Raw genomic sequence first — 13,831 nt, 5'->3', positions numbered from 1 at the left:
TTATTAACAGAAACTTCAGGCTGCTTTATACAGGAAGTTTCTCCTTTGCCACTTACCCATCTTTAAAGTACTAAGAAGAGTATTGGATTGTTAAATGTTTATTTATTTAAAGTAGGAAGCTGTAGTAAGATTTTTTTCACTTTTTCTTTTTACAACAAACATTAAAAATGAAAAACTTTCTATGAAGTTAACCAAAATCAAACTAAAACTAAATTACCCTAAGTATACTGATTAAACCTTTAATGGAATAACAATTATTATTATTTTATACCTCTAGTTATTTAATCTTATGTGCTTATGACTTTTAAGGTCAAAGTTCTAAAAAACTCTTCCATGAAAATTTTACACTGTCACAAATTCAGGACATTCTGTTCAAAGTTACTCACTGTAAAATTGTTTATAATAAAAGACTGAAAACAATCTACAGGGGATAAATAAATAATATATCCATACAATGGAATGTATAAAGCCATAAGAAATTAAAAATCAATTTCCAAGAAAAATTAAGTTTAAAAAACAAGGTACAAAACAATGCATATAGTGTACTTCCATTTGTGTATAATATACTATCATCTGTGAAAAAAATCTATATATCTAAAATAAGTATTTGCTTATATATGCATAAAGTATCTGGGAAAACAGACAAGAAATTGATAACGCTAGAAGGAAAAAGTACTGGTTGGGTGGTAGTAGTGAAAGGAAGCATCCATTTTATACTCTTTGAATTTTGAGCCATATGAAGGTAAATTTCACTAAAAATTTTTTTAAATGAAATAAACCCATTTGATGATGAAAACAACACTGGTAGGTAAACAAGCAGAAGCATTCCATCATGTAGATGCAAAGGAAGAAAACAAGATTTGGGTGTTGGGTGATTTGCCAAAGGCAATATTAACCATTAGATTATAGCACATGGACCTAACCGCAAACCAACACACCAAAATATATTTTCTTCAAGCAATAATTGGTACCAACCTATTTTTAAAAGTAAAGCAAATAGTTTGTCAGAATAGCAATAGTCATTTCTAAGTCTTCCTTTAGAGGAGGATGGCCCAAGTGTATACCAGGGAAGAATCCTGAGTAAGAGGTCCCTGCCTCAAATCACCCACTCTCGCAGACTGTGTAAGAACCCTGAAGTGGTCAAGATACATAGAGATGTATTCATATCCACAGATGTTACATAACCTCATACATGTTTCCTTCTACTCTGAGCTACATGCTTGCTCTTTGCAAGCTGGATATATATCAATTAAGTTATCCCTTTAACTCACAATTCTTTCTGTGGGGTTGACCTGGTCTATAACTAGGAAGAAAGTAAGGAGAATTTTGTCAGTCCTCTTTCATCTGAAAACTATAAATGTACATATTTGTACCATATTCTGATATGCTTCATCTATTACTTCTCTTATGCCAAAAGAGCTTACCTTTTATTCAGGGCCATGTGAAGGAACCACACATATGTGTAGAAACTGAAGGATATCAGGATGACTTCTGGGCACTATTTCCAGCTCTCCTGTCTCGCAGACTTAAACTGTACCTTTTCTCTATGCAGTTGACCTTTGAACAACACAGGCGCTGACCCCTATATATTGAAATCCATATATAACCTTTGGTTACCTAAAAACTTAACTACCAATAGCCTGCTGTTAACTAAAAAAGCCTTACCAATAACATAAATAGTTGATTAACATATATTTCATACCTTACATGTATTATACACTGTATTCTTAGAATAATACTAACATTTTATAACTTCTTCAGTAATTCTAGGCTCCACAGTTTGTGATTTTTTTCAAATTGTCACAAACCACAAAAAAAAATTTCCAGGGACGCCTGGGTGGCTCAGCAGTTTGGCACCTGCCTTTGGCCAAGGGCCTGATCCTGGAGTTTCGGGATCAAGTCCCACATCGGGCTCCCTGCATGGAGCCTGCTTCTCCCTCTGCCTGTGTCTCTGCCTCTCTCTCTTTCTGTGTCTCTCATGAATGGATATATAAAATCTTAAAAAGAAAAAAATAAAATCCTCAGAAGAAAAAAAAATTCCAATATATATACTGAAAAAAGATCCACATGTAAGCCAACCTGTGCCATTCAAACTCATGTTGTTGGACGGTCAACTCTATTTGCCTCTAAATGGTCCTTGAAACCCATTACAGAGTTCTACAGAGGTTTCTAAGAAGGTCATTTTTCCTAAGAGGATTCACCCCCTTATAATTCTCCTTTCTTCCCATGACCAAGTTTCAAACTTAGATTTTAAATAGTGAGACAAAACAGGAGTCAAGAGATTCATTGTTTAACCTGCTCATATTTTTCTCTCCCATTGGGAAATTCATCTTTTAAAAACCTGATAAAAGGGGTGGCTCAGTCCATTAACTGTCTGCCTTCAGCTCAGGTCATGATCCCAGGGTGCTGGGATCAAGTCCCTCATCATGCTCCATGCTCAGCAGAGTGTGCTTCTCCCTCTCATCCCCACTCATGCTCTCTCTCACTATCTGTGTAACTATTTCTGTCTCTCTCAAATAAGTAAGTAAAATCTTGGAGTGCCTGGGTGACTCAGTGGTTGAGCATCTGCCTTTGGCTCAGGTCATGGCCCTGGGATTCTGTGATGAGTCCTACATCGAGTTCCTCGCAGGGAGAACTGTTTCTCCCTTTGCCTATGCCTCTGCCTCTCTCCCTCTCTGTCTCTCATGAATAAATAAGTAAAATCTTCATAAAAAAATAAGTAAAATCATAAAAAAACTGATAAAGACATTCAGTAAAGTATTTTGAAATAAACATTAAATAATGCTTTAAAATAAAACGTGGGATATCTGGGTGGCTCAGCAGTTGAGCATCTATCTGCCTTTGGCTCAGGGCGTGATCCCAGAGCCTGGAATAGAGTCCCGCATCAGGCTCTCTGCATGGAGCCTGCTTCTCCTCCCTCTGCCTGTGTCTCTGCCTCTCTCTGTGCGTCTCTCATGAATAAATAAATAAAATCTAAAATAAAATAAAATAAAATAAAACCTTTTCTTTTCTTTTGCAGGATAAACTCAAAGCTGGCAATGCCCTCACATTTTTGGGCCTTGAGAGAAAACAATTCGAATGAATGAATTTACTACAAAGGCAAAAAACATTCAAAAAGATATTTTATTTTTGGTTTTAAATATGTATCACTCATGCATTACCAAAATCTTATTTTGAACTATTTTACCCAGAAATAGACTATCCACAAATGTTCTAAGTTACTCATAACAAAAATGACTCACGGAATATGTCTTCATTCTGAAAAACACAGTATTTCATGTGCAAATCAAAAGTGACTTTCCCATCACTTTTTAAATTAATGGCAGAAATAAAAAGCAAAATGTCCTTAATGATGTATATGTAGAAAGACCAAAGCTCATCCTGAAGGGCTGTTAAGTTCTCCACTTTGAAAAAGGATAAGTGAATAGGGCCCAAATAACCTGTTTTCATTCACTTTTAACACCCTCCAGTTGTACACAACTGGGCCAGGAATGCTTTACAATCCAAAAAAATAAATGATACACATATTTTGTAACATCTAGAGAGCTTATAATCCAATTAAAGAGGCAAGACACATGTTCATGGAATAATTACTAAGCAAACAATAGCAGTTATAGAAGTTTCAGTAGGAAAAAAACTCAACTGGACTGAATCATGGGCAGATCTTCACAGAACTTAGGCTGAGTCTCTAAGGATGAACAAGCCTAGTTAGAGGATGGGAAATAGACAAAGAAGCAAAACTACACGAACAGGCATTTCAGACTGAACAAGAACTTTTCTCAAGTATATATATATATATATATATATATATATATATATATATATATATTTTTTTTTTTTTTTTTTTTTTTTTTTTTTTTACCAGAAGCTCTTTTAATTTAAAATCCTGAGCAGGGATCCCTGGGTGGCGCAGCGGTTTGGCGCCTGCCTTTGGCCCAGGGCGCGATCCTGGAGACCCGGGATCGAATCCCACATCGGGCTCCCAGTGCATGGAACCTGCTTCTCCCTCTGCCTATGTCTCTGCCTCTCTCTCTCTCTCTGTGACTATCATAAATAAATAAAAATTTAAAAAAATTAAAAAAAAAAAGATCTTTAAAAAAAAAATAAAATAAAATCCTGAGCAAAATGTGTAAAGCTAGTTATGGAGATTGAGCAAGGTGATACCAGGGTAGCTTTGTTCTACTTACTTCATTTATAGTCAGTTGTTGCATCTGAGCTGCTGAAAATGAACTTGGTCCTGGGAGGGGTAGTAAACATCTGTGGTTCATGTACTTCTGGCTGAATTCTAAAACCAAATAATAATTTTCTAAATTACCCTCTTGCTTTGGATTTGTTCATAGTTCTTTTCTGTCCTATTAGTCCAGAAAACCAAGAGTCGAGTACTGGCATGTAATATGAGGTGATCTAACTTTTGCTAAACTACACCCATCCTATTATTTTCACTTTATTTAGTTCAGTACTCCCTGTCTTTCCTGCTCCTCCTGTACCTTTCTAGGACTTTACCCACTCACCGTTCTGCTTACTATTTCAATCTGCCTAAAAAGAAAAACAAATTCGAGCAAAATGGCAAAATGAAGCATGTGTTATTATTTTTTCCCTCCCCCTTCTTTGAAGAAAATGTCTGTTCTTTTTTTCACATATTCTATATTTGACACTTTTAATGTAATGCTTAATCACTATTTTGTTATGAAAAGTAACTGGATCACCTTTTTGATATCATAGACAGATAAAGACAAATCCATAGAAATAGACAAGTTTATTCATAGTCACAGTGTATGTGTAATATGCCAGTGTATCTCTGATTACACTTACAATCTGGATTAGAATCAGAAACACAAGTAAACAAAGGAGAGAGGACAGAAAAAAAGAGGAATGGGGACAGGGAAGGAGGAAGGAAGGAAAGAAAGAAGAGTGGAAGGGAGAGAAAGAGGGAAAAATTTTTTTCTTATGCTGATAAGCACTATAAAGAAATTAAAACAGGGAGATGTATAGAGTGACTAGAGGAAGAATTTAATAAAACATTAAATTGTGGGAAGCCCCAGTGGCTCTGAAGTTTAGCGCTGTCTTCAGCCCAGGGCATGATCCTGGAGACCCGGGATCGAGTCCCACGTCGGGCTCCCTGCATGGAGCCTGCTTCTCCCTCTGCCTGTGTCTCTGCTGCTCTGCTGCTGCTGCGCTCTCTCTCAAATAAATAAATAAAATCTTAAAAAAAAACATTAAATTGTAGAGCCAGATGCAGCCTCTTCAGAGAGGAATTTAAACTAAGACTTAGAGGGATGATGGTGGAAGAGCAGGGGACCCTCATTTCATCTGGTCCCTTGAATTCAACTAGATACCTATCAAATCATTCTGAACATCTATGAATTCAACCAGAGATCTAAGAAAAGATTTGCTGCAATTCTACAAATAGAAAAGTGACCACTTTTTGTGAGGTAGGAGGTGCAGAGAAGTGAATCTGAGGGGATATACCAGAAGATAAACCAAGGGAGGAGGGAGCCTCAGGAAGCCAGCTACCAGAGAGTAATATAGCAGTGGAGTGCAAAAGGAGAACTTTTAGAAGTCTGCCCCTGTTAGGGGCGTCCCTGCTTGAAAGGTACTCAGGGGGCCAAGTGGGACAGAAGCCTAGGTGGGACAGTGTGGTCTCAGGATCCCCAAGGTCACAGAATGGGGGTGCCTGAGTGCTGCCGAGTTCCCAAGCATTGGAATGGGGAAGCCATTTGCAATCAGCAAATCCAGGAGTGGGCTCTCAGCTGTCTTGCCATAAACCTCAAACTGTGGCACAATCGGGGAACTGCTCTCCAAGCAGGGGCCCAGGAAGAGGGAGAACCATGGTGACCCTCCTCCCTCCCCAGGGAAGGTTGGCACAGGTGCACACTTCATGAGTCTGTAGAATTTGGCACACACAAATGCAATTGACTGCTTTTCTCTGAGGGTGCACTGAAGAGGAGGGCCATGATTATTCAGCTCCAGAGTTGGAGACTGGGGCACAGCCATTTTTACTGGGGTTTTTCCCATCCTCTAAAGTGGCACAGAAAGCCTTCAGGGAACAAAAGCCACACAGAGCAACCCAAAGCAGCTTCCATGGAGCCCAGCCCCCTGGCAAGGGGCAGTGCAACTGCACCCTGGCAGGCACCTGAGAATCAGTGGGACAGGACCCTCCACAGAAGACCATTCTTAATGGGGAAAAACTGAGAGCTTTTCCCCTAAGGTCAAGAACATGACAGGGATGCCTACTCTCACCACTGTTGTTCAACATAGTACTAGAAGTCCTAGCCTCAGCAATCAGACAACAAAAAGAATAAAAGACACCCAAATCGGCAAAGAAGTCAAACTCTCACTCTTCACAGATGACATGATACTCTATGTGGAAAATCCAAAAGACTCCACCCCAAAACTGCTAGAACTCATACAGTAATTCAGCAACATAGCAGTATATAATTCATGCACAGAATCCAGCTGCATTTCTATACACTAACAATGAGACAGAAGAAAGAGAAGTTGAGGAGTTGATTCCATCTACAATTGCACCAAAAAATGTAAGATACCTAGGAATAAACCTAAGCAAAGAGGTGAAGGATCTGTACTCTAAAAACCACAGAACACTTATGAAAGAAATTGAGGAAAATACAAAGAAATGGAAAAACACATATCTTTGACAAAGCAGGAAAGACTATCCACTGGAAAAAGGACAATCCCCTCAAGAAATGGTGCTGGGAAAATTGGACACCCACATGCAGAAAAATGAAACTGAAAGAAAGAAACTGCTTTCTTATACCATACACAAAAATAGATTCAAAATGGATGAAAGACCCAAATGTGAGACAGGAATCCACTGAAATCCTAGAATAGAACACAGGCAACAATCTCTTTGACCTCAGCCCCAGCAACTTCTTATTAGATTAGACACATCATCAAAGGCCAGGGAAACAAAAGCAGAAATGAACTATTGGAACTTCATCAAGATAAAAAGCTTCTGCACAGCAAAGGAAATGGTCAACAAAACTAAAAGACAAACTACAGAATGGGAGAAGATATTTGCAAATGTCATATCAGGTGAAGGGCCAGTATCCAAAATCTATAAAGAACTTATCAAACTCCATACCCAAAAAACAAATGATTCAGGCAAGAAATAGGCAAAAGACACGAACAGACATTTCTCCAAAGAAGACATACAAACGGCCAACAGACATATGAAAAAATGCTCAACATCACTTAGCATCAGGGAAATACAAGTCAAAACCACAATGAGATACCACGTCTTATCAGTCAGAATGGCTAAAATTAACAAGTCAGGAAACAATAAATGTTGGTGAGAATGCAGAGAAAGGGGAACCTTAACACCGTTGGTGGGAATGTAAACTGGTACAGCCACTTGTAAAACAGTACGGAGGTTCCTCAAGAAGTTAAAAATAGAGCTACCCTACAACCCAGAGATTGCACTACTAGGTATTTACCCCAAAGATACAAATGTAATGATCCTGGGACACCTGGGTGGCTCATAGTTGAACCCGGGATCGGGGATCGAGTCCCACATTGGGCTACTTGCATGGAGCCTGCTTCTCTCTCTGCCTGTGTCTCTGCCTCTCTCTCTCTGTCTCTTTTTGTGTCTCTCATGAATAAATAAATAAAATCTTAAAAAAAAAATGTAATGTTCCAAAGGGCACCTGAATCCCAATGTTTATAGCAGCAATATCCACAACAGCAAACTATAGAAAGAGCCGAGATGTCCATTGACAGATGAATAGATAAAGAAGATATGTTATATATATACAGTGGAATATTATTTAGCCATTAGAAGAGATGATATCTTACCATTTACATCAACATGGATGGAATGGAGGGAATTCTGCTGAACGAAATAAGTCAGAGAAAGACAATTATCACATGGTTTCACTCATGTGTAGAACATAAGAAACGGCACAGAGAATTATAGAAAAAAGGAAGGAAAACTGAATGGGAAGTCACCAGAGAGGAAGACAAATCATAGGAAACAAACTGAGAATTGCTGGAGGGGAGCCGAGTGGGGGATGGGGAATTGGGAGATGGGCATTAAAGAGGTCATGTGATATGATAAGCACTGGGTGTTATATGCGACTGATGAATTATTGAATTCTATACCTGAAACTAATGATGTACTTATATGTTGGATAACTGAATTTAAATAAAAATAAAAAATAAATAAACTAAGACTTAAATGGTAGAGCATAATAGCCATAGAGAAGAGCCTTCTAGGCAAAGTGTAAAATCTACGAGGCAGGAAAGAACTTACGGCAGTTTCTGAGCAAGGGGCAGAGAGGTAGGAGATGAAGCGGAGTGCTCGCTTTGGCAAGCACATATACTAAAATAGGAGATGAAGCTGAAAAGATGGCCAGATAACCAGGTCTTAGGCAAGAGTCTAGTTTTTATATTAAGTTTCATAGAAAGCCATTGGAGTTTTTGAAATTAGGTCTGTGATATGCTCTGACTTATGTGTTTTAAAAAAAAAGAAAAAACATTAGCACCTCTATAGAGATTTAAGGGAGTCAAGAATCTTGACGGGATGAGCACTGGGTGTTACTCTGTATGTTGGTAAATTGAACACCAATAAAAATTAATTTATAAAAAAAAAATAAGGGAGTCAAGAAGGGTAGTAGGGAGATAAGGCAAGAAATGGTGACTTGGGCAAGAGCAGTAGAATGGCGATGGTGAGATGTAGCTATAGATAGAACCAACAGCACTTGATAAATGTGAGGAAGAGGGAAGAAGGGAAGGAAAGAAATCAAGGTTGATTCTCAGGTATCTATCTATATGTGTTTGTTCCATTAATCTCCTCGGTTTAATTAAATTATACATAATTTCCAATATATGCCATTACAAATTATGTTACAATTAGATTCATTTACTACATCGTACAAAGGGATAACTTCAACATCAATTGGACAAAAGATTTAACAATCAGGAAAGGAAATTATGTCAATTCCCCCCCGCCAAAAAAGAAAATATACAATCTGATATAGGAACACTTGGGTGGCTCAGTTGGTTAAGTGGCCGACTCTTGGCTTTGGCTTGGGTCATGATCTCAGGGTCCTAAGATGTAGCCCTGAGTCAGGCACTGCAATGGGCGTGGAGCCTGCTTGAGATTTTCTCTCTCCTTCTGCCCCTGTTTGGACTCTCTCTCCAATAAATAAATCTTTTGAAAAATAAATAAATGAATGGGGGCATGGGTGGCTCAGTAGGTTGAGTATCCAACTCTTGCTCTTAGCTCAGGTCATGATCTGAGTCTGAGCTCAGCATGGAGTCTGCTTGTCCCTCTTCCTCTGCTCCTCCCTCTCTCTCTTTTCCTCTCTCTCAAATAAATAAAATATATATATTTATTTATTTATTTATAGGCAGGGTACCTGAATAAACATTTTTTTAATGACATACAGGTGGCCAACACATTATCAACATTACTAATCACTAGAGGAATACAAATGAAAAACACAATGAGATATCACTTCACACCAGTCAGAATGGTTGAAATAAAAAAGACAAGAAATAACAAGTGTTGGTGAGGGTATAGAGAAAAGGGAACCCTTATGCACTGTTGGTGGGATATAAATTCATGCACCACTCTGAAAAACAGCATGGAAGTTCTTCAAAGTACTAAAAATAAAAATACCATATGATCCAGTAATTCCACTTCTGCATATTTACCTGAAGAAAATGGAAACACTAAGTCAAAAAGATAGATACCTCTGTATTCACTGCAGCATTATTTACAAAGACCAAGATATGAAAGTAACCCAAATGTCCACTGATAAATAAATGGATAATGATATCAGGTGTACGTGTGTGTGTGTATATAACATATAAACATATATATGTTACATATATATATTTAATTATACTTAACATATATAATACTCCATTGTGTGTATATGCATAATATATATAATGGCATATATTATATGTACTATACACAGACATGTGCTTATGCCATGGACTAGAATATTACTCAGCCATTAAAAAGAATGAAATCCTGCCATTCATGACAAAATAGACATTGAAGGTGTTATGCTAAGTGAAATAAGTCAGAGAAAAACAAGTATCACATGGTTTCACTCATATGTAGAATCTAAGAACAAAACAAAACAACAGAAACAGACTCATAAATACAGAGAACAAACTGGTGATTGCCAGAGGGGAGGGGAGTGGGCAATAGGAAAAACAAGGGAGGGGATTAAGAGGTACAACTTCCAGTTATAAAATAAGTCATGAGAATGAAAAGTACAGCATAGGGAATATAGCAATAATATTGTAATAACTCTGTATGGTGACAGATCGTAACTACACTTATCACGGTGAGCATTCTGCATAGAATTGTCAAATCACCATGCTGCACACCTGAAACTAGAATAATATTGCATGCCAACTATACTTCAATTAAAAAAAAGAAAAGGGTCACAGGAGTAAAAGGTACAGCATAGGGAATATAGTCAATGGTATTGTAATAGTGCTGCATGGTAACAGATGGGGGGGCTACACTTGTGCAGAGCAAATTGTATAGACTTATTGAGTCACTGTGTTGTACACCTGAAACTTGTGTGCCAACTATATTTCAATTAAAAAATAAATTTAAAAAAAAATTAAAGAAAAGGAAATTATGGAGGCACTAGAAGACAAGATAAATGAATTCCTCTTTAATCTAGATATAAAGAAGGGCTTTCCAAATAGGACTCTTCCATGCAATAATTCTAGGGACATTCACCTCTGAGATGTACTTGATGGTATTAAACTCATTTATATTTCAGAGTCCTAGGTGGTTGTTGTTTTTGTTTTTTTTTTCACCTGAGCACCTGAGTAGATTACCATTTACCATCATGGGAAGACTATGGTAGAAACAGGTATGGGAGGGAAGAGAATAGTTTTGAAGACTTGTTATATTTCAGATGCTTCTGAGACACATAAGTAGGAATATCCAGTAAGCAGTTGGGTCTACTAGTCTGGAGAATTCAAGAGAAAGGCTAGAGAGAGGCGATGGTGTATAAAAGGTATTTAAAGAAACGAGACTGGATTAAATCACTGGGAGAAAAAGTAACAGCACAAAATCAAAAGAATCCAGGACTAATTCTTAGCATTACCCACATTAGGAGGTCAGATGGAGGAGCCAGCACTGGAAACTGAATAATGCCCAGTGAGGTAGGAGGAAAACCAGGAAAATATGGAAGCCAAGGGAAGACAAAGTTTCAAGAAGTGCTAAGAACTTTAGGCTTAAAAAGAAAAAAAAAAAATCAAAGCTGCAATGCTATGCTACTTTGTAGAAAATGCCCCAAATGTAACCCAATCCCTTTATCCATAAATTTAATTCAACTTCTCCTACGAGTCCCAACTCTGATTAATGGCATCACCCAGTCACCTAAATCCTCTCCTCCACCCATATTAAATCTGCCATTAAGGGGAACCTGAGAGGCTCAGTCAGTTAAGCATCAGGTCATGATCTCAAGGTCCTGGGATTGAGCCCCTGTATTGGGCTCCCTGCTCAGCGGGAAGTCTGTTTCACCCTCTCTCTCTCTGCCCTCACTTCCCCCACCACCACTTGTGCATGCTCTCTCTCTTAAATAAATACTTTTAAAAAAATTAAATCTGCCATTAAATCCAATAGATTCTACCATTTTTATATCTTCCACTTCTTATCTCTTCTTTCTTCCCTATATCTTCCAACTAAATTCAGGTCCTCATCTCTCACCAGGACTAGTGAAATAATGTTTTATATATATCCCTGCCTCTGGACTTAGTCTGGTACAATTCATCTTCCACCTTGCTGCCGGGGGAAAATTTCCAAATTACACTTCAGATCATATTATCTTCTCTCTCAGAATTCCTATATGCTGGCAGATCAAGTTTTTAAAAAATTTTTTTTAATATTTTATTTATTTATTCATGAGAGACAGAGAGAGAGAGGCAGAGACACAGGCAGAGGGAGAAGCAGGCTCCCTGCAGGGAGCCTGATGTGGGACTCAATCCCAGGACTCCAGCATCATGCCCTGGGCGGAAGGCAGAGGCTAAACCACTGAGCCACCCAGGGATCCCCAAGTTTAAAAAAAAAAAATTTTTTTTTTTAAAGATCCTCTGATCTTTGGCAGAAATAAAAAAAATAAAAAGAAATTTTAAAAATTCTCAGGATCTACAGTGGTGGTTCCTACACTTTCGGATTTCATTAATCTATATCTCCCCCTTTTAAAAATTGTACTTCTATCTCTAAGAGAGTTAGCACACCGCTCATTTTGAATTCCGGCTACTATCTTCCCATTAGACTGGAACTGCCTTGACAGCAGCACCTATGCCTTCACCAACATATTTACTCAATCGTACGTGTATAACAAGATTTACTGAGGGCTTATTAAGTGCCAAGAATCATCACAGGTGCTGAGATAATGTAAAAATAAGCATGGTTCTTGCCTTCAATTGTGCTCATAATCTAGTGAGGGAGATAGGTATCAGATAAGCAACAAATAGATATAACATTGCCACCACCACCAGAGCTAGGTAGAGAGGCACTTAGAGGGTAGAAAGCTCATAAGAAGAAACTTGGCCTAATCGGAATTGGGAAGATATTTTTCAGAAGAAATGTTCCTTGAGCTGTGATCTGAAGCAAGAGGTAAGAGGTGAAGAAGAGAGAGGGAAGAGTATTAAAGACAGAAGGAACAGTATAAATGAAGGCCTTATACCAGGAGAGAATATAGCAAGAGATAAGACCAATGAGGCTGGAGGTAAGAAAGCAAGACATTTTTGGTAAATGTGGTAAATGGCAAGACCATGTAAGGACATAGGTCAGTTAGAGAATTTTATCTGTCAAAAAGCAATGAAGTCTTAAAGGAGGGGATGACATGACTGGAGTTGAATTCTGAAAAGGCCCTGTCCCGGAAACGACACTGCTCACATCTAGAATCTCAAAAATCTCTCAGGAAAATAATTTTTTCAGCCTTTTCTCTTCTATGTTATCTAGTATACATACGTTCTCAAAATACATCCCTGGAAAAAAAAAAAAAATCCCACCCCCATCAGATTCCAAAGGACATCCATTCACAGCTATCCAAGCATTTCTCTTACTTGTACAGTGTCCTTCCCCATCTTTTTGATCTCCCCTAAAGAGAAATCAGATCTGACAACCCAATTTTTATTACCCAACCAGAACACATAAGCCTATATCCCAGGTAATTATTTAAGATTAACTTAATGAAAATAAATGCCCACTTTGTATTTGCTTAACTTAGGAGAAGATTCTGAGGTTCTTTTCCAATCAAAATTGAATGAAAGTGTAGTTTCCATTTCTAAGTATAAAATATTGCTTTTATTAGGTACCTAAAATTTTTAAGATTTTTTTTTTGAAAAGTCAATACATGAATATGTTAGAAGAGTTCAAGAAGGTCAAATTCGACCTATCCCAGAAGGAATCATTTTAACCTTTTCTGTTGGGCATTCTCACAAATATTGTCAATGATTATACAAGTACTTACATGTGCAGATTCCTTTGTTCATTTTACCCAGACAATGGGATCTTGCTTTTTTTTTTCCTACTTAAGATCTTGGGGGTCATTCCACATAAAAGCTTCCCTTTTTTTTTTTTTTTAATTTTTTTGGTATTTTAGTTCTTTGCAAGTATTTCTTTATTTCTTTTTTAAAGATTTTACTTATTTATTCATGATAGACTTAGAGAGAGAGAGAGACAGAGACACAGGCAGAGGGAGAAGCAGGCTCCATACCGGGAGCCCGACGTGGGACTCGATCCCGGGACTCCAGGATCGCGCCCTGGGCCAAAGGCAGGCACTAAACCGCTGAGCCACCCAGGGATCCCCAAGCTTCATTCTTT

The 13,831-nt window shown here is 37.9% G+C and overlaps 2 protein-coding genes across 4 annotated transcripts in view; one reads left to right on the top strand and one right to left on the bottom strand.

Annotated features, from left to right (window-relative positions):
* The window catches only part of ACMSD (aminocarboxymuconate semialdehyde decarboxylase), a 68,882-nt gene extending 65,108 nt beyond the window's left edge, over positions 1-3,774 (top strand). For all 3 annotated transcript variants that reach the window (XM_055316471.1, XM_055316470.1, XM_055316472.1), the window contains one exon: positions 3,020-3,774. In XM_055316471.1, coding sequence (XP_055172446.1) covers positions 3,020-3,082 — 63 coding nt within the window. In that variant the 3' untranslated portion in view covers positions 3,083-3,774. The remainder of the gene's footprint in view (positions 1-3,019) is intronic.
* LOC129503957 (uncharacterized) overlaps positions 1-13,831 on the bottom strand; it is a 94,376-nt gene that overhangs the window by 72,621 nt on the left and 7,924 nt on the right. The gene's annotated exons all lie outside the window — the stretch shown is intronic.

The sequence above is a fragment of the Nyctereutes procyonoides genome, unplaced genomic scaffold, assembly GCF_905146905.1.
Source record: "Nyctereutes procyonoides isolate TBG_1078 unplaced genomic scaffold, NYPRO_anot_genome, whole genome shotgun sequence".
NCBI classification, from domain to species: Eukaryota; Metazoa; Chordata; class Mammalia; order Carnivora; family Canidae; genus Nyctereutes; species Nyctereutes procyonoides.
This window is presented reverse-complemented; position numbering and strand designations above follow the sequence as displayed.